Source organism: Budorcas taxicolor, chromosome 5 (assembly GCF_023091745.1).
Source record: "Budorcas taxicolor isolate Tak-1 chromosome 5, Takin1.1, whole genome shotgun sequence".
In the NCBI taxonomy this organism is placed as follows: domain Eukaryota; kingdom Metazoa; phylum Chordata; class Mammalia; order Artiodactyla; family Bovidae; genus Budorcas; species Budorcas taxicolor.
In genome coordinates, this window is record NC_068914.1 from 75,598,875 (window position 1) to 75,617,041 (window position 18,167).

General features: G+C 56.5%; 1 protein-coding gene across 5 annotated transcripts in view; it reads left to right on the plus strand.

The window, feature by feature from the left end:
- Positions 1-18,167, plus strand: part of KMT2D (lysine methyltransferase 2D) — a 39,526-nt gene that overhangs the window by 18,375 nt on the left and 2,984 nt on the right. For 3 of the 5 annotated variants that reach the window (XM_052641239.1, XM_052641241.1, XM_052641240.1), the window contains exons 32-54: positions 49-1,860; positions 1,948-2,127; positions 2,205-2,341; positions 2,560-4,421; positions 5,997-6,120; positions 6,267-6,351; positions 6,457-6,523; positions 6,615-6,847; positions 6,948-9,836; positions 9,972-10,112; positions 10,235-10,402; positions 10,560-10,719; positions 11,347-11,458; positions 11,604-11,779; positions 11,888-12,018; positions 12,655-12,787; positions 12,866-12,993; positions 13,147-14,287; positions 15,261-15,397; positions 15,512-15,642; positions 17,315-17,600; positions 17,833-17,906; positions 18,034-18,142. In XM_052641239.1, coding sequence (XP_052497199.1) covers positions 49-1,860; positions 1,948-2,127; positions 2,205-2,341; positions 2,560-4,421; positions 5,997-6,120; positions 6,267-6,351; positions 6,457-6,523; positions 6,615-6,847; positions 6,948-9,836; positions 9,972-10,112; positions 10,235-10,402; positions 10,560-10,719; positions 11,347-11,458; positions 11,604-11,779; positions 11,888-12,018; positions 12,655-12,787; positions 12,866-12,993; positions 13,147-14,287; positions 15,261-15,397; positions 15,512-15,642; positions 17,315-17,600; positions 17,833-17,906; positions 18,034-18,142 — 10,416 coding nt within the window. The remainder of the gene's footprint in view (positions 1-48; positions 1,861-1,947; positions 2,128-2,204; positions 2,342-2,559; positions 4,422-5,996; positions 6,121-6,266; positions 6,352-6,456; positions 6,524-6,614; positions 6,848-6,947; positions 9,837-9,971; positions 10,113-10,234; positions 10,403-10,559; positions 10,720-11,346; positions 11,459-11,603; positions 11,780-11,887; positions 12,019-12,654; positions 12,788-12,865; positions 12,994-13,146; positions 14,288-15,260; positions 15,398-15,511; positions 15,643-17,314; positions 17,601-17,832; positions 17,907-18,033; positions 18,143-18,167) is intronic. The other 2 variants (XM_052641244.1, XM_052641243.1) reach the window with 2 other exon arrangements.

Genomic DNA, 18,167 nt, shown 5'->3' on the forward strand with positions numbered 1-18,167 from the left:
GCCTACCCGCAGCAGCCTGACTGTTCTCTACCTGGTTTCCTCCTGTAGCAGGCTGAGAGCCAGATCAACAAGCAGACCAAGGTGGGCGACATGGCCCGCAAGACTGACCGACCGGCCCTACATCTCCGCATTCCCCCCCAGCCAGGGGCCCTGGGCAGTCCGCCTCCCGCTGCTGCCCCCACCATTTTCATTGGCAGCCCCACTCCCCCCGCCGGCTTGTCTACCTCTGCGGACGGGTTCCTGAAGCCGCCGGCGGGCACGGTGCCCGGCCCCGACTCGCCTGGTGAGCTCTTCCTCAAGCTCCCGCCCCAGGTGCCCGCCCAAGTGCCTTCGCAGGACCCCTTTGGACTGGCCTCTGCCTATGCTCTGGAGCCCCGCTTCCCCACAGTACCACCCACCTACCCTCCCTATCCTAGTCCGACTGGGGCCCCTGCACCGCCCCCGACGCTGGGTGCCTCGTCTCGTCCTGGGACTGGCCAGCCAGGGGAGTTCCACACTACCCCACCTGGCACCCCCCGACACCAGCCCTCCACGCCTGACCCCTTCCTCAAACCCCGCTGCCCCTCGCTGGACAACCTGGCTGTGCCTGAGAGCCCAGGGGGAGGGGGAGGCAAGGCTGCTGAGCCTCTGCTGTCGCCTCTGCCTTTTGGGGAGTCTCGGAAGGCCCTGGAGGTGAAGAAGGAAGAGCTTGGGGGATCCTCTCCAAGCTATGGGCCCCCAAACCTGGGCTTTGTTGACTCTCCCTCCTCAGGCCCCCACCTGGGTGGCCTGGAGTTAAAGGCACCTGATGTTTTCAAAGCCCCCCTGACCCCTCGGGCATCTCAGGTAGAGCCCCAGAGCCCGGGCTTGGGCCTAAGGCCCCAGGAGCCACCCCCTGCCCAGGCTTTGGCCCCTTCTCCTCCCAGCCACTCGGACATCTTTCGCCCTGGTCCCTACCCTGACCCCTACGCCCAACCCCCGCTGACCCCTCGGCCCCAGCCCCCACCACCTGAGAGCTGCTGTGCCCTGCCTCCCCGCTCACTGCCCTCTGACCCTTTCTCCCGAGTGCCCGCCAGTCCCCAGTCCCAGTCCAGCTCCCAGTCCCCATTAACACCCCGTCCTCTGTCTGCTGAGGCTTTCTGCCCATCCCCTGTTACCCCTCGCTTCCAATCCCCTGACCCTTATTCCCGTCCACCCTCGCGCCCTCAGTCCCGGGATCCATTTGCCCCATTGCATAAGCCCCCCCGCCCCCAGCCCTCTGAAGTTGCCTTCAAGGCTGGGCCTCTAGCCCACACTCCGCTGGGGGCTGGGGGTTTCCCAGCAGCCCTGCCCTCAGGGCCAGCAGGTGAGCTCCATGCCAAGGTCCCAAGTGTGCAACCCCCCAATTTTGCCCGGTCCCCTGGGACCAGTGCATTTGTGGGCACCCCTTCTCCCATGCGTTTCACTTTCCCTCAGGCGGTCGGGGAGCCTCCCTTAAAGCCCCCTGTCCCTCAGCCTGGTCTCCCTCCACCCCATGGGATCAACAGCCATTTTGGGCCCGGCCCTACCATGGGCAAGCCTCAAAGCACAAACTACGCAGTAGCCGCAGGGAACTTCCGCCCATCGGGCAGCCCCCTGGGGCCCAGCAGCGGGCCTGCAGGAGAGGGCTACGGGCCGTCCCCGCTGCGCCCCCCGTCAGTCCTTCCCCAACCCGCACCCGACGGGCCCCTCCCCTGCCTGCCCCATGGGGCCGCACCACGGGCGGGCATCACCTCTCCGGTCGAGAAGCGAGAAGACCCAGGGGCTGGCACGGGCAGCTCTTTGGCGGCACCTGAGCTTTCAGGTACCCAGGACCCAGGCATGTCTGGCCTCAGTCAGACAGAACTAGAGAAGCAGCGACAGGTGGGTCAACATCTCTGTTTGTGGGCCAGCCCTTTGGGCTTTGGTGCTCGTCCAGTGGACTTACTGTCTCGTCTGTACTCTGCACAGCGCCAGCGACTGCGGGAGCTGTTGATTCGGCAGCAGATGCAGCGCAACACCCTTCGGCAGGAGAAGGAGACTGCGGCAGCTGCCGGAGCAGTGGGACCCCCAGGCAGCTGGGGTGCTGAGCCTAGTAGCCCTGCGTTTGAGCAGCTGGGTCGAGGCCAGACCCCCTTTGCTGGGACCCAGGTAGGTAGAGTGGCAAGGGGTGGTAGATCCAAGATGCAGAAGGTGGCCGCACTTTCATCTACTCTCATCTTTCCTAGGACAAGAGCAGCCTTGTGGGGCTGCCCCCAAGCAAGCTGGGTGGCCCCATCCTGGGGCCAGGGGCTTTCCCCAGTGATGACCGACTCTCCCGGCCACCTCCACCAGCCACCCCTTCCTCTATGGATGTTAACAGCCGGTGAGGCTCCTGGGCTTCCCTCGGGGAAAAATCAAGGGAGTATATTATATCCAGTGTGGACTGCCCCTGATTTTCCTATCTGTCTAATCCTCAGCATCACTTTCTTTTCTTTCCCATTCTTTCCTCCTCACTGTGTTAACTTTTTCCTTCTTTAGGGAAGCCCATGTTCTAGCTCTTTTTTCATTCTGATTTTTTCTTACTACTGCGTATACTTCCAGGCAATTGGTGGGGGGCTCCCAAGCCTTCTATCAGCGAGCACCGTATCCTGGGTCCCTGCCCTTACAGCAGCAGCAGCAGCAGCAACTGTGGCAGCAGCAGCAACAGGCAACAGCAGCAGCTTCCATGCGACTTACCATGTCTGCGCGCTTTCCCTCAACTCCTGGGCCTGAACTTGGTCGCCAAACCCTAGGTTCCCCTTTGGCTGGAATTTCCAACCGCCTGCCTGGCCCTGGTGAACCAGTGCCTGGCCCAGCTGGTCCTGCCCAGTTCATTGAGTTGCGGCACAATGTACAGAAAGGACTCGGACCGGGGGGGCCTCCATTTCCCGGTCAGGGCCCTCCACAGAGACCCCGTTTTTACCCTGTAACTGAGGATTCCCACCGACTGGCCCCTGAAGGGCTTCGTGGCCTAGCAGTCTCAGGCCTTCCTCCACAGAAACCTTCAGCCCCACCAGCTCCTGAACTGAACAACAGCCTCCATCCAACGCCCCACACCAAGGGTCCCAACCTGCCCACTGGCTTGGAGCTAGTCAGCCGGCCCCCCTCCAGCACTGAGCTTGGCCGCCCCCCTCCTCTGGCCCTGGAAGCTGGAAAACTACCTTGTGAGGATCCTGAGCTGGATGATGACTTTGATGCCCACAAGGCCTTGGAGGACGATGAGGAGCTTGCTCACTTGGGCCTGGGTGTGGATGTGGCCAAGGGAGACGATGAGCTGGGTACTCTGGAAAACCTAGAGACCAATGATCCCCACCTCGATGACCTGCTCAATGGGGATGAGTTTGACCTGCTGGCCTATACTGACCCTGAGCTGGACACGGGGGACAAGAAGGACATCTTCAATGAGCATCTGAGGCTGGTGGAGTCAGCCAATGAAAAGGCTGAACGAGAGGCTCTGTTGCGAGGGGTGGAGCCAGGACCCTTGGGCCCCGAGGAGCACCCTCCCCCGGCTGCGGATGCGCCTGAGCCCCGTCTGGCATCAGGGCTTCCCGAGGTGAAGCCCAAGGTGGAGGAGGGTGGGCGCCACCCTTCCCCTTGCCAGTTTACCATTACCACCCCCAAGGCAGAGCCAGCACCTGTCACCACTTCCCTAGGCCTGGGGGTGAAGCCAGGTCAGAGTGTGACGGGCAGCCGGGACACTCGAATGGGCACAGGAACTTTTTCTAGCAGTGGGCACACAGCTGAGAAGGTCCCCTTTGGGACCACAGGAGGACCACCAGCTCACCTGCTGACGCCCAGCCCACTGAGTGGCCCGGGAGGGTCCTCCCTACTGGAAAAGTTTGAGCTAGAGAGTGGGGCCCTGACTTTGCCTGGTGGACATGCATCTGGGGATGAGCTGGACAAGATGGAGAGCTCACTGGTAGCCAGTGAGTTACCCCTGCTCATTGAGGACCTGTTGGAACATGAGAAGAAAGAGCTGCAGAAGAAGCAGCAGCTTTCAGCGCAGCTGCAGCCTGTGCAGCAGCAGCAGCCCCAGCAGCATTCCCTGCTGTCCACGCCAGGCCCTGCCCAGGCTGTGTCTTTGCCCCATGAGGGCTCTTCTCCCAATTTGGCTGGCCCTCAACAGCAGCTTTCCCTGGGACTTGGAGGCTCCCGACAGCCAGGCTTGGCCCAACCGTTGATGCCCACCCAGCCACCAGCTCATGCCCTCCAGCAGCGCCTGGCCCCATCCATGGCCATGGTATCCAACCAAGGGCATATGCTAAGTGGGCAGCATGGGGGACAGGCAGGCTTGGTGCCCCAGCAGAACCCACAGCCAGTGCTGGCACAGAAGCCCATGGGTACCATGCCACCGTCCATGTGCATGAAACCACAGCAGCTGGCAATGCAGCAGCAGTTGGCTAACAGCTTTTTCCCAGATACAGGTAATCTCATCTTGGGGGAGAGACTGGCTTAGTAACTCAGGAGTGATCACGGTTACCACTAACTGAATTCTCTCTGAGGCTGCAGACCCAAGATACTCCCTAGTTAAAGGAGACCAGACTCAGAGAGTGGTGTAGGCAGAAACACTGTAGCTTTTAAGGGAGAATAGTGCCTGGTGTCTGGCAGGTGTTCAGATGTTTGAGTGAATGAACGGAATGGACACCTGAAGTCTGATTAGCAGAGTCCTTGTAGCTGTGGTGAGACCCAGAGCTTAGGACTTGGAGCAGAGTGGTGCGAGAAGTAGTTGGCCTGGTAAAAGATGTAGTGAGACTTCGTGGCAGGAAAGTCAGGTGTATTTGGAGACCATGAGTGGACTGCTTAGGCTGGGGTAGGCTTTGTGGAAGGAAGTGAGTGGGCACTGCCGTAACTTTGGAGAGGTGAGGTGGGGGCCCAGATTGAAGAAGATGTCCAAGTATAATAGTATCTATTGAATAATGACTGCTAAACACTGTGCTGAGCACTTTGCATTTACTGTGTGATATAATCATCACAACAAAAACATTAAGTAGGTACCATTATTATTTCTTTTTAACTTTTAATTTTGTATTGGGGTATAGTTGGTTGACAATGTGAGAGCATCAGGTGAACAGCTAAGGGACTCAGCCATACGTATACATGCATCCATTCTCCCCCAAAGTCCCCTCCCATCTCGGCCACCACATAACATAGAGCAGCGTTCTGTGTGCTATACAATAGGTCCTTGGTTATCCATTTAAAATATAGCAGTGTGTACACGTAATAGGTCCTGTTATTATCTTATAGAAAAGGAAACTGAGGCAGAAAGATTAACTTGCTCGATATCCTACAACTAACAGTTGGAATTTGAAGCCTGGCCCTCATATCCTTTTAACTGTTTTACCACCTCAGAATAACCAGGAGGAGGTGTTTGGTTAATCTTCTTAAAAGTAGGGAGTCAGTTAAGCTTTCTGAGTAGTGGAGAAATATGCAGTGTGTAAGATTTTAGGATGATTTGGTGTCTGCTTGTTTCTCTTTTTCTACCCAGTGTCCTGGACAGGCAGAAGAGTGGTTTGTAGGTGGTGTGTGTTGTGGCCAAAGCAACTCTGGCATTGGGCTTTGGCACTGTGCCCACATCTTGGGTTCTTGGGCTGCACTTAGTTGTCCTAAGAACATGACTTTTGAAGAATGCTTTCTAGGTCATAAAGTAAACTTGTATTCTGGTCATATTTGATCTTCTCAGTAGCTCCGTGAGATAAGCAGAATAAGGAATCATGATCTCTGTCAAATAGAAGAATAAACTGAGGCTCATAGAGGTGAAATGACTTTAATACATGGGTTCAGCAAATATTTACTGAGTACCTTTTCCTAACACCATGCAAGTAAAAACAGCTATGTGTCCTGTGAATAATAGAATTGAGTCACCTATGCTACCTGGCTCCTAGTCCAGTGGTCTTTCCACCATGCCATGTCATTGTTCTGCTTGGCTTGGTGGAAGTCAAGGAGTTGCAACACCAGACATTGACCTCAATGCCAGGCTCACTTGGCTCTTCTGTCTCTAGACCTGGACAAATTCGCTGCAGAAGATATCATTGATCCTATTGCAAAGGCCAAGATGGTGGCTTTGAAAGGCATCAAGAAGGTGATGGCTCAGGGCAGCATTGGAGTGGCACCTGGTATGAACAGGTAAGATGTATGGGATGGGAGCATTGGCTTTTTCCTTTTCCAGTCCTTCCCCTGTTCTTCATGATCCTCCTTCCTACTTGTCCCACCTCTTTGCCCTTCAACTTTCCCCATCGCTAACTCATCCTCTTTGCATTGGCGGACTCCAGGCAGCAAGTGTCCCTGCTAGCTCAGAGGCTCTCAGGGGGGCCCGGTAGTGATCTGCAGAACCACGTGGCAGCTGGGAGTGGCCAGGTAAATGGTCTGGTGGGAGCAGGAACTTGGCTTCTATGCCTTCGAGCCACCCTTCTTAGGGCCTGGTACAGAACAATGACCCTTCAACAGTCTTTCTCATCCCAGGAGCGGGGTGCCGGTGACTCCTCCCAGCCTCGTCCCAATCCACCCACTTTTGCCCAGGGAGTGATCAGTGAGTATGGTGATGGGGAGGAATGTGCAAGGAAGTGGCTTGGGGAAAGAGGGGTTTGGATCCCCTGACACCTGTCCACTTCCTTTCCCAGATGAGGCTGACCAGCGGCAGTATGAGGAGTGGCTGTTCCATACCCAGCAGCTCCTACAAATGCAACTGAAGGTGCTAGAGGAGCAGATAGGGGTGCACCGCAAGTCCCGGAAAGCCCTGTGTGCCAAGCAGCGCACTGCCAAGAAGGCTGGCCGGGAGTTCCCCGAGGCTGATGCTGAGAAGCTAAAGCTGGTTACAGAACAACAGAGCAAGATCCAGAAACAGCTGGATCAGGTAGGGAAGGCAGACTTCAGCCTAGCAACCAGGAACCTGGGAAGAAGGGTGGCACAGGTGGGTAGCCTCCCTGCTGACCTCCCTAACCTTCCCGTGTTAGGTCCGGAAGCAGCAGAAGGAGCACACTAACTTAATGGCAGAATATCGGAATAAGCAGCAGCAGCAGCAACAACAGCAGCAGCAACAGCAGCAGCACTCAGCCGTACTTGCCCTTAGCCCTTCCCAGAGTCCCCGGCTACTCACCAAGCTTCCTGGTCAGCTACTCCCAGGCCATGGGCTGCAGCCACCTCAAGGACCCCCTGGGGGGCAAGCTGCAGGTCTTCGCCTGACCCCCGGGGGCATGGCCCTACCTGGACAGCCTGGTGGCCCCTTCCTCAACACCACCCTGGCCCAACAGCAGCAGCAGCAACATTCTGGTGGAGCTGGGGCCCTGGCTGGCCCCTCGGGGGGCTTTTTCCCTGGCAACCTTGCTCTTCGAGGCCTGGGACCTGACTCGAGGCTTTTACAGGAAAGGCAGCTGCAGCTCCAACAGCAGCGCATGCAGCTGGCCCAGAAACTGCAACAGCAGCAGCAGCAGCATCTCCTAGGACAGGTGGCAATCCAGCAGCAACAGCAGCAGGGTCCAGGAGTACAGGCAAACCAGGCTCTGGGTCCCAAGCCCCAGGGCCTTCTGCCTCCCAGCAGCCACCAGGGCCTCTTGGTCCAGCAGCTGTCCCCCCAACCACCCCAGGGGCCCCAGGGCATGCTGGGCCCTGCCCAGGTGGCAGTATTGCAGCAGCAGCAACCACACCCTGGAGCTTTGGGCCCCCAGGGCCCTCACAGACAGGTGCTCCTGACCCAGCCGCGGGTGCTAAGTTCTCCCCAGATGGCACAGCAGGGTCAGGGCCTAATGGGACACCGGCTGGTCACATCCCAGCAGCAGCAACAGCACCAACAGCAAGGATCCATGGCCGGGCTTTCCCATCTTCAGCAGGGTCTGATGCCACACAATGGGCAGCCCAAACTGGGTGCTCAGCCCATGGCCGCCTTGCAGCAGCAACAGTTGCAACAGCAGCAGCAGCAGCAGCAACTTCAACAACACCAACAGCTTCAACAACAGCAGCAGCAACAGCAGCTACAACAACAGCAGCAGCAGTTACAACAGCAGCAGCAGCAGCAACAGCAGCTACAACAACAGCAGCAGCAACAGCAGCTTCAACAGCAACAGCAGCAACAGCAGCTTCAGCAGCAGCAGCAGCTTCAGCAGCAGCAGCAACAGCAGCTTCAACAGCAGCAGCAGCAGCTTCAACAGCAGCAGCAGCAGCTTCAACAGCAGCAGCAGCAACAGCAGCTTCAACAGCAGCAGCAGCAACAGCAGCTTCAACAGCAGCAGCAGATGGGCCTCTTGAGCCAGAGTCGAGCTTTACTGTCTCCTCAACAGCAACAGCAGCAGCAACAGATGACACTTGGCCCTGGCATGCCAGCCAAGCCTCTGCAACACTTTTCTAGCCCCGGAGCCCTGGGCCCAACCCTCATCCTAACGGGCAAGGAACAAAGCATCGTAGAGACAGCTCTTCCTTCAGAGGCCAGTGAGGGGCCCTCCACACATCAGGGAGGGCCCTTACCAATGGGGACTGTACCAGAGTCCGTGGCCACTGAACCAGGAGAGGTGAAGCCCTCACTGTCTGGGGACTCACAACTCCTGCTTGTCCAGCCCCAGGCGCAGCCTCAGCCCAATTCTCTGCAGCTGCAGCCACCTCTGAGGCTCCCAGGACAACAGCAGCCGCCAGTTAACTTGCTCCACACAGCAGGCGCAGGAAGCCATGGGCAACCAGGCAGTGGATCGTCTGAGGCCTCGTCTGTGCCCCACCTACTGGCCCAATCCTCTGTTTCCTTAGGGGAACAGCCTGGATCCGTAACCCAGAACCTTCTGAGCTCCCAACAGCCCCTTGGACTAGAGCGGCCTATGCAAAATAACATAGGGCCACAGCCTGCCAAGCCGGGATCTGTCCCGCAGTCTGGCCAGAGCCTGCCAGGGGCTGGGGTCATGCCTACAGTGGGTCAGCTTCGGGCACAGCTCCAAGGAGTCCTGGCCAAAAACCCACAGCTGCGGCATTTGAGTCCTCAGCAGCAGCAGCAGCTCCACGCGCTTCTCATGCAGAGGCAGCTACAGCAGAGTCAGGCAGCACGCCAGGCCCCACCCTACCCGGAGCCTGGGACCCAGCCCTCTCCCCTCCAAGGCCTCCTGGGCCGCCAGCCCCAACCTGGGGGCTTCCCTGGATCCCAGACAGGCCCTCTTCAGGAGCTAGGGGCCGGGCTTCGACCTCAGGGCCCACCCCGACTCCCCGCCCCACAAGGAGCCTTATCCACAGGACCAGTTCTTGGCCCTGTCCATCCCACACCTCCACCATCCAGCCCCCAAGAGCCAAAGAGACCTTCCTCCCAATTACCTTCCCCTAGCTCCCAGCTCCCCTCCGAGGCCCAGCTCCCTATCACCCAGCCAGGAACCCCCAAGCCCCAGGGGCCACCCTTGGAGCTTCCTCCTGGGAGGGTCTCACCTGCTGCTGCCCAGCTTGCGGATACCTTCTTTGGCAAGGGACTGGGACCTTGGGACCCCCCAGACCACCTAGTGGAAGCCCAGAAGCTGGAGCAAAGCAGCATGGCACCTGGGCATCTGGACCAGGTGAATGGGCAGGTGGTACCTGAGCCACCACATCTCAACATCAAGCAGGAGCCTCGGGAAGAGCCGTGTGCCCTGGGGTCCCAGGCGGTGAAGAGGGAGGCCAACGGGGAGCCTGTAGGGGCACCAGGTACCAGCAACCACCTCCTGCTGGCAGGGCCCCGCTCAGAAGCCGGGCATCTGCTCTTGCAGAAGCTTCTACGAGCAAAGAATGTGCAACTCAGTACTGGGCGGGGGCCCGAGGGGCTGCGAGCTGAGATCAACGGGCACATTGACAGCAAGCTTGCTGGGCTGGAGCAGAAACTGCAGGGTACCCCCAGCACCAAGGAGGTGAGTACTCCAGTTAGAGTGGAGCAGACAGTGTGGGGCCTGGAGCCCAGGGGCAGAGCGAGCAGGTCTGGGTGAAACCAGAGGTGAGGGCTCTGAGGCGCACGGTGGCCTTCACTGTGGGTTTGTCCGGCTTAGGATACAGCAGCAAGGAAGCCTTTGACACCGAAGCCCAAGCGGGTACAGAAGGCAAGCGACAGGTTGGTGAGCTCCCGAAAGAAGCTGCGGAAGGAGGACGGGGTCAGGGCCAGCGAGGCCTTGCTGAAACAGCTGAAACAGGTGACCCCCAGGAGCCAGTCCCCTGGTCCCATCCCAGGATAGGGGCAGCCTGGCCCCCAGCTGTGCAGTAGCAGAGTGGTACATGCTGCGGGATTCCAACCTTGTCATCTTGCCCCTTCTAGGAGCTGTCCCTGCTGCCCCTCACGGAGCCTACCATCACCGCCAACTTTAGCCTCTTTGCTCCCTTTGGCAGCGGCTGCCCGATCAGTGGGCAGTGCCAGCTGAGAGGGGCCTTCGGAAGTGGGGTGCTGCCCACGGGCCCTGACTACTATTCCCAGCTGCTTACCAAGGTCAGAAAAATGGCAGTACCTTTTGGGGATGATGAGGTTCTTGAGGAGGTGGAGTTGGGGGTGGCAGACTTGAGCAAAGGGCTGATAGAGTTGGGGCCAGGAGATTATGTCAGTCTCCCTATGCCATCTTGCACACAACACCCCACCCCGCCCCCAGAATAACCTGAGTAACCCGCCGACACCACCCTCGTCGCTGCCCCCCACCCCACCCCCATCGGTGCAGCAGAAGATGGTTAATGGCGTCACTCCGTCTGAAGAGCTGGGGGAGCACCCCAAGGATGCCGCCTCTGCCCGGGACACTGAAGGGGTGCTGAGGGGTAAGTCGGGAGCAGAGTGGGCGCCTCTCGGCCCCACCTTGGTGGCTAGGGTCCTGTGGTGGGGTTTGAGGTAGGAGTGGGTTGTGTGTTGCTCTGTGTGCGTACACAACAGATGGTCCTTGAGATAGGAAGGGCCTCTTCGAGACTGATTTGTTGGAGCCGAGGAGGGGCTTCTGGAGTCCAGAGCAAAGGCAGCAGGGCAGGGAGAATATTAATGAAGCTTTTGTTTTTGAGGAATGACCAAGCTTCCTTACCCACAGGGTATGAACTCCAATCAGATCTGCATTTGAAATCTGGCTCCTGCATTCATTTAGCTGTGTTTCTGCAGCCAAGTAACTTGATTGACTTGTGTGAGCCTCAGTTTTCTCACTCTAAAATAAAAATAATACTTAATGGAGTTGTTGAAAGACTATAACCAGTGAGCGTACACTGCAGAGTACACTCTTTAGAAAGGCTCAGTAAATTTATAGCTCATGTACCCCAAACTGGTAGATGGCTGGATGAGTAGATAGTGGTCATAGAACTGAGCTAGGTCTTGTACCCGTTAGGCTTGAAATACGTGGGAGAAAGCACCAGCAGCTCTGGCCTGACCTCAGCCTGACTTTTCTTCTCCTACCTACCCTGCAGATGCTTCAGAAGTGAAAAGTCTAGACCTGCTGGCCGCTTTGCCTACGCCCCCTCACAATCAGACTGAGGATGTCAGGTGCAGAAGGGGCAGAGATGGGGATGAGGAATTGAGGTGGGGGACCAGTTCCTCATTTTTCCTTGTTTCTTCTTTTGACCAATGGTAGATTTCAAATAGAGCTGTAACATCCACAAATCTCTAGATTTGGGAGGGGGCACCTGCTGGGCTGAGGCAGTGAGTGTCTACTTTCGGTCCACAGGATGGAGAGTGATGAGGACAGCGATTCTCCTGACAGCATCGTGCCAGCTTCATCCCCTGAGAGCATCCTGGGGGAGGAGGCCCCCCGTTTCCCTCAGCTGGGCTCAGGCCGGTGGGAGCAGGATGACCGGGCTCTCTCCCCCGTCATCCCCATCATTCCTCGGGCCAGCATTCCAGGTAGAGGTGACTCTGGGCCTGGACCCGGCCTGGCCTGGCCAGGCTGCATTGTCAGAGGTCAGGGAGTGAGGTAGCTGGAGCTTACGTAGGTCCTTCTTTGTCACTCAGTCTTCCCAGAGAGCAAACCTTATGGGGTCCTGGATCTGGAGGCCACCAGGAAGCTGCCTGCCCCAACTTGGGAAAAGGGCAAAGGAAGCGAGGTGTCAGTCATGCTGACGGTTTCTGCTGCTGCCGCCAAGGTATGTCCTGGGGATGCCTCGGGGCCAGGAGAGGATGCCAGTCAGAGGGCAGTCCCAGGAGCTTCTCTGGATAAATCCAGTCATTTAAACCTGTGTATTGAGGACCTCCTGTGAATGAAAGCCTGAGCCGGAGCGTGGGATTAGAAAAAATGTAGCACAAGGGGCTGCCCTGCCCTCAAGGAGCTCACAGTTCAGGGGTAAAGTGCTACCAAACATGTCCCCCCAGTCACATTGCATGGAATTCTGTCTTTTTGAAAATGTTATCAGGGTCTTGTGATCAAAGGAAGTTGGAAATCTCCGTTAAAATAGCAAAACAGTTTTCTTTATTACAAGGCTCTGCAGATCCTTTACTTCGCTAATGTGTACTGATTTACAAGGGCTGGACGCAGTGTGTCGTTTCCTAAGCCCAGTTGCCGCAGGTCTCTTGCTGTGAGCTCCCGGTAATGCCCACAGTGATTTGAGAAAGGCTGCCTTTAAAGGAGGTGCATGGGAAGAAGCCAGATGGCTCAGGGGCAGGACTGACAGGCCGCTTAGGGAGCTGCGTTCCGGGTGTCGTGGTCCCCACCAAGCTGGTGATGGTTCTCACACTGCTGCTCTGCCGACTTGGCTGTCGTATCCCCTTTCCTGCCCTGGCAGAACCTGAATGGCATGATGGTGGCAGTGGCAGAGCTGCTGAGCATGAAGATCCCCAATTCCTATGAGGTGCTGTTCCCAGAGAGCCCTGCCCGGGCCGGCATCGAGCCTAAGAAGGGGGAGGCTGAGGGCCCTGGTGAGTATGGCAGAAAAACTCCTTGGGGCCCGCAGGGAGTGATAGTGGTGGGAGTCTCTGACCCCTTCCTTCCTGCAGGTGGGAAAGAAAAGAGTCTGGGAGGCAAGAGCCCAGAGGCTGGCCCTGATTGGCTGAAGCAGTTTGATGCTGTGTTGCCTGGCTATACACTCAAGAGTCAGTTAGACATCTTGAGTCTCCTCAAACAGGTGGGTCTGTTGGAAGAAGACAGGGTGGGTATCTGGCTAGGACAGAGGAGGCAGAGGGCTTTGGGGCGAGTGGAATCTGGGTGGGAGGAGAGAGGTGACTAGTTAATTGAGGAGCCAGCACTAACGGTACAGGGCTCTCCTATCTTCCCATAGGAGAGCCCTGCCCCAGAGCCCCCCACCCAGCACAGCTACACCTACAACGTCTCCAACCTGGATGTGCGACAGCTCTCGGCCCCACCTCCTGAAGAACCCTCCCCACCCCCTTCCCCTCTGGCACCCTCTCCTGCCAGCCCCCCTGCTGAACCCTTGGTTGAACTTCCAGCTGAACCCTCAGCTGAGCCACCGATCCCCTCGCCTCTGCCACTGGCCTCGTCCCCTGAATCTACCCGGCCCAAGCCCCGAGCCCGGCCTCCTGAGGAAGGTGAAGATTCCCGGCCCCCTCGCCTCAAGAAGTGGAAGGGGGTGCGCTGGAAGCGGCTCCGGCTGCTGCTGACTATCCAGAAGGGTGGTGTGCGGCAGGAGGATGAGCGGGAAGTGGCTGAGTTCATGGAACAGCTCGGCACAGCCTTGCGACCTGACAAGGTGCCTCGAGACATGCGGCGCTGCTGCTTCTGTCATGAGGAGGGGGATGGGGCCACGGATGGGCCTGCCCGCCTGCTGAACCTGGACTTGGACTTGTGGGTGCACCTCAACTGTGCCCTGTGGTCCACAGAGGTATATGAGACCCAGGGCGGGGCGCTGATGAACGTGGAGGTTGCCCTGCACCGAGGCCTGCTCACCAAGTGCTCCCTGTGCCAGCGCACCGGTGCCACCAGCAGCTGCAATCGAATGCGTTGCCCCAATGTCTACCATTTTGCCTGCGCCATCCGCGCCAAGTGCATGTTCTTCAAGGACAAGACCATGCTGTGTCCAATGCATAAGATCAAAGGGCCCTGTGAGCAGGAGCTGAGCTCTTTTGCTGTCTTCCGGAGGGTCTACATCGAGCGGGATGAGGTGAAGCAGATTGCCAGCATCATCCAGCGGGGAGAGCGGCTGCACATGTTCCGGGTGGGCGGCCTTGTGTTCCACGCCATTGGACAGCTGCTGCCCCACCAGATGGCCGACTTCCACAGTGCCACTGCCCTCTATCCAGTGGGCTACGAGGCCACGCGCATCTACTGGAGCCTCCGCACTAACAACCGTCGCTGCTGCTACCGCTGCTCCATCGGCGAGAACAATGGGCGGCCGGAGTTCGTGATCAAAGTCATGGAGCAGGGCCTGGAGGACATGGTCTTCACGGACGCCTCTCCCCAGGGTAAGCACAGGACCCTTGCAGCCATAGTACAGCATTGGGCGAGTTTCTCCCAGAGTCACCTTTCTGATGTTGAGACGAGACCTTCAGGCTCCTTATTGAGTGATCTTGTTCCCCAACCTCCGGCAGGTAGAGGTCTCTTGAAGTTCTCCAGAGAAAGTGTTTTGGCCTTTCTCAGCCACTTTGAATTCTCTGTGTAACTGAAGATACTTTGCTTCTCTGACTATACATATTCCAGCTCCTTTTCTTAATCTCAGTGGATCTAAAGGATACAAGTCTGAGACCCTGTTGCCCAGTTTACCCAATCTCATCTTAGGCTTGAGTTCCTTACGGTTGCTTTCCCTTGGATAAAATCTTTTGATCTTGGTTTCGGTATTAATGGTAAAAGTAACAGAATTAACGTTGTAGTGAGCATGTATTATGTGCCACAAACTGAGCTGAGTGGTTTATCTAAATTATTTTGTTCCTGCAACCCCTCAAGGTAAGTACTATTATTATGCCAAGTTTATACATAAACTGAGTAGTGGAGAGATTTAAGTAGTGGGTTAACCAAAAAAATTTGTTCAGGTTTTAGAAAAAACCCAAACAAACTTTTTCACCAACCCAATATTTGCCTTAAGGGCCCCATGGCCAGTATTAGAACCTGAACCTAAGTCTCGTCACTCCAGAACATGCCTGGAGCTTGAGTTGCTCTGGCTCTCATGTAAGGTACATGGACTGTGTTGGGTATCCTGGGCCCTGGGTTCATGTTTCTGTGTCACAAGGCTCTCTGATGCCCCTCCAGGGTGGGAAACCTCCTGGCTTGTTGAGGGAGACTGAGACTGGGAGGCCAAGAGAGGTTCCTGAAGAACCACACACCCTCTTGATAGCAAGGTGGGCAGGCTACAGAAACCACCCTAGCATCGGATGGAGGTTAGGGCTGAGGTCAGTAAGCAGAAGTTGCCTCTGAGGGCTGCTGTCTTTCCTTATCTCTTAGCCGTTTGGAATCGCATCATTGAGCCTGTGGCAGCCATGAGGAAAGAGGCCGACATGCTGCGTCTCTTCCCCGAGTACCTGAAAGGCGAGGAGCTCTTTGGGCTGACAGTGCACGCCGTGCTGCGCATAGCTGAATCAGTAAGGAAAGGGCCGGGGGCTGGCGGCTGGTGGCTGGTGGCTGGGAGGGCCCTGGAAATGTTGGTCTTGCCCCAGAAGTGCTCAGGCTGAAGTGAGTGTGACCTGTGCCCACAGCTGCCTGGAGTGGAAAGCTGTCAAAATTATTTATTCCGCTATGGACGCCACCCCCTGATGGAGCTACCACTCATGATCAACCCCACTGGCTGTGCTCGGTCAGAGCCTAAAATCCTCACACACTACAAACGGTGAGCTTGTGGGGCTGGACCAAGGGTTGTGGGTATGCGGTTGGTAGGGCCCTCTGGCTAATTACGAGTGTTTGGGGTTACAGATCAGAGTTCCCTCAGAAAGACTGGGGGTTCACTCTAGCCTCCTGACTTGAGGGTATACAGGTATCACTAGGGTATCCTTTTCCTCCCCAGCCTCTCAGGTGCTTGGGGTTGACCTGCATCTAGGGACACTTCTCGGGTGTCCTGGGAATGGCCCTTGGGGAGGTTCTGGGTAGACGGTGGTGAGATCTTACGTATAAAGGACCCAGATGCCACCTTCCTCTCCTGTGTTGCTTCCAGGGGGCCTGTGATTCTCCCCAGCCTGAGACAGATGCCCCATGAGTGCTAGATTCACCTTCCCGTCCCCAGGCTGAGTTGGTGTCAAAAATAAATAATTAGGAATATAATAGAAAAAAATAATAAAACCTTACATTTGTATAGCACTTTATACTTTTTTTTTCAAAGCGTTTTCACATCCATTATCTCATTTGATCCTCACAACAACCTTATGAGGTAGGTAGGGCAGGTGGTATTATCCCCATTTACAGCTGAGAAAACTGAGACCCAGAAAGGTTAAGTGACTAGACAAAGGTCACAGCTGGGACCAGAGCCTTACCTCTTGACTTGTGGTTCACTGTTCTTGCTGTGTACCACAGTAGCCTGACCTTGGTCCCTGGGTAGAGGGAGGCAGAATCCATGAGAGGAGGGCTTTCTTGAAGGTCTTCGGTTGCTCTTTGGGCTGTTGTAGAGCGTCAAACTCTAGCCCCGCCAGCCCTGGTCCCTGATGCTCTACACCAGTGGTTTTCAAACTGTGTTTCAGAAAGCCCTGGAACACATAAACTGAGTGGGCATAACTTGGCCCTCTCCATGCATAACTCTCCCCTTCCCCATATTGGATTCAACCAGAAGAGTTCCGTTTCCATCTAGTTTATGTATTGGCATTCCTGTAATGTTTTGTTAAAAAAAAAAAAAAAAAGATTTCTGCTGTATGAGAAAGAGTCAGTTTGAAAACCACTGCTCTGGGATGGGCAAGAACTTGGCTGGTGCCCTAGGGTGGTGAAAAGGCATCCTGCTAGGCAGCAGTCATTCCCCTGCACTGAGCCATCTGCACAGAGCCCAATGTTATGGCGGAGAAAGGGAACAGTCTAAAGAAAGGAAAGGATACCACCATTTGGCTGTGAATTCAGGGCCAGTTTTCATTCAAATCCAGCCCAGTGTGGTAGACATGGCCCCCGTTTGCGGAGCTTCCAGCATGAGCAGGAGATAGGACTCAGAGATTTGAACAAATCCGTTAGCCTAAATTCCAGGCCTGGGCTGCTTGTGAGCATGGCCTTGAGTCTGGTTTGGCAGGAGGGTGGTAGAAGGCGGGGAGATGGGAGAGCAGGCTCAGTGTAGGGGAATCAGTGCCCCTCCCCTCCCTTCACACCCCACCCCGCCATCCTGGGCTCTCTCCGCCACACAGGGTGTTGGAAGGGTCCCCGTAGCTAGTTGCTGCCTCACCACAGCCAAGACTCGGGTGCCTCTACTCCACTCCCAAGGCAGCACGCGCCCTCATTGGAGTGTTACACATCCCAGGGAGGAAGCGGGTGGTGTGTGCCTGATCTGGGCTAGAGCTGTCTTGTCATGGACTGTGGACTGTATCACCTCCCAGGCCCCACACTCTGAACAGCACCAGCATGTCCAAGGCATATCAGAGCACCTTCACAGGCGAGACCAACACCCCGTACAGCAAGCAGTTTGTGCACTCCAAGTCATCTCAGTACCGGCGGCTGCGCACTGAGTGGAAGAACAATGTCTACCTGGCTCGCTCCCGTATCCAGGGCCTGGGTCTCTATGCAGCCAAGGACCTAGAAAAGCACACAATGGTCATCGAGTACATTGGCACCATCATTCGCAATGAAGTGGCCAACCGGCGGGAGAAAATCTATGAGGAGCAGGTATGGGCTGGCAGAGGGGCCATCATGGTGCATTTAGCCAAGGGGCAGGGGCAGGACTGGGGCCAGAGGAGCAGGTGGAAAGCTGCTGTGGGAAGAGGAGGGGAGAGGCAGGAGAAAGGAAGAGTAAGAAATAAAGATGAGCTCACTGCCCAAGCCCACCACCTGACCCCACCACCACCTCTGCTGCCCTTCTCTGATATTCTTGCCCCTTCTGCAACCTCTGCCTTTCTAGAATCGAGGCATCTACATGTTTCGAATAAACAACGAACATGTCATTGATGCTACGTTGACCGGAGGCCCCGCCAGGTGAGAGAGGGATGAGCAAGAAGGGATTTAGGAGTCCCTCAGGGTGGCACCCTGGGGGCGGGCCAACAAGGAACCAGCATCATCCAACCCAGTAGCTTGATATTTCTGCCTTTCTCCCACTGCCTAGGTACATTAACCATTCTTGTGCCCCTAACTGTGTGGCGGAAGTCGTGACATTTGACAAGGAGGACAAAATCATCATCATCTCCAGCCGGCGAATCCCCAAAGGAGAGGAGGTAAGAGGAAGCCTCTCCTGGTGAG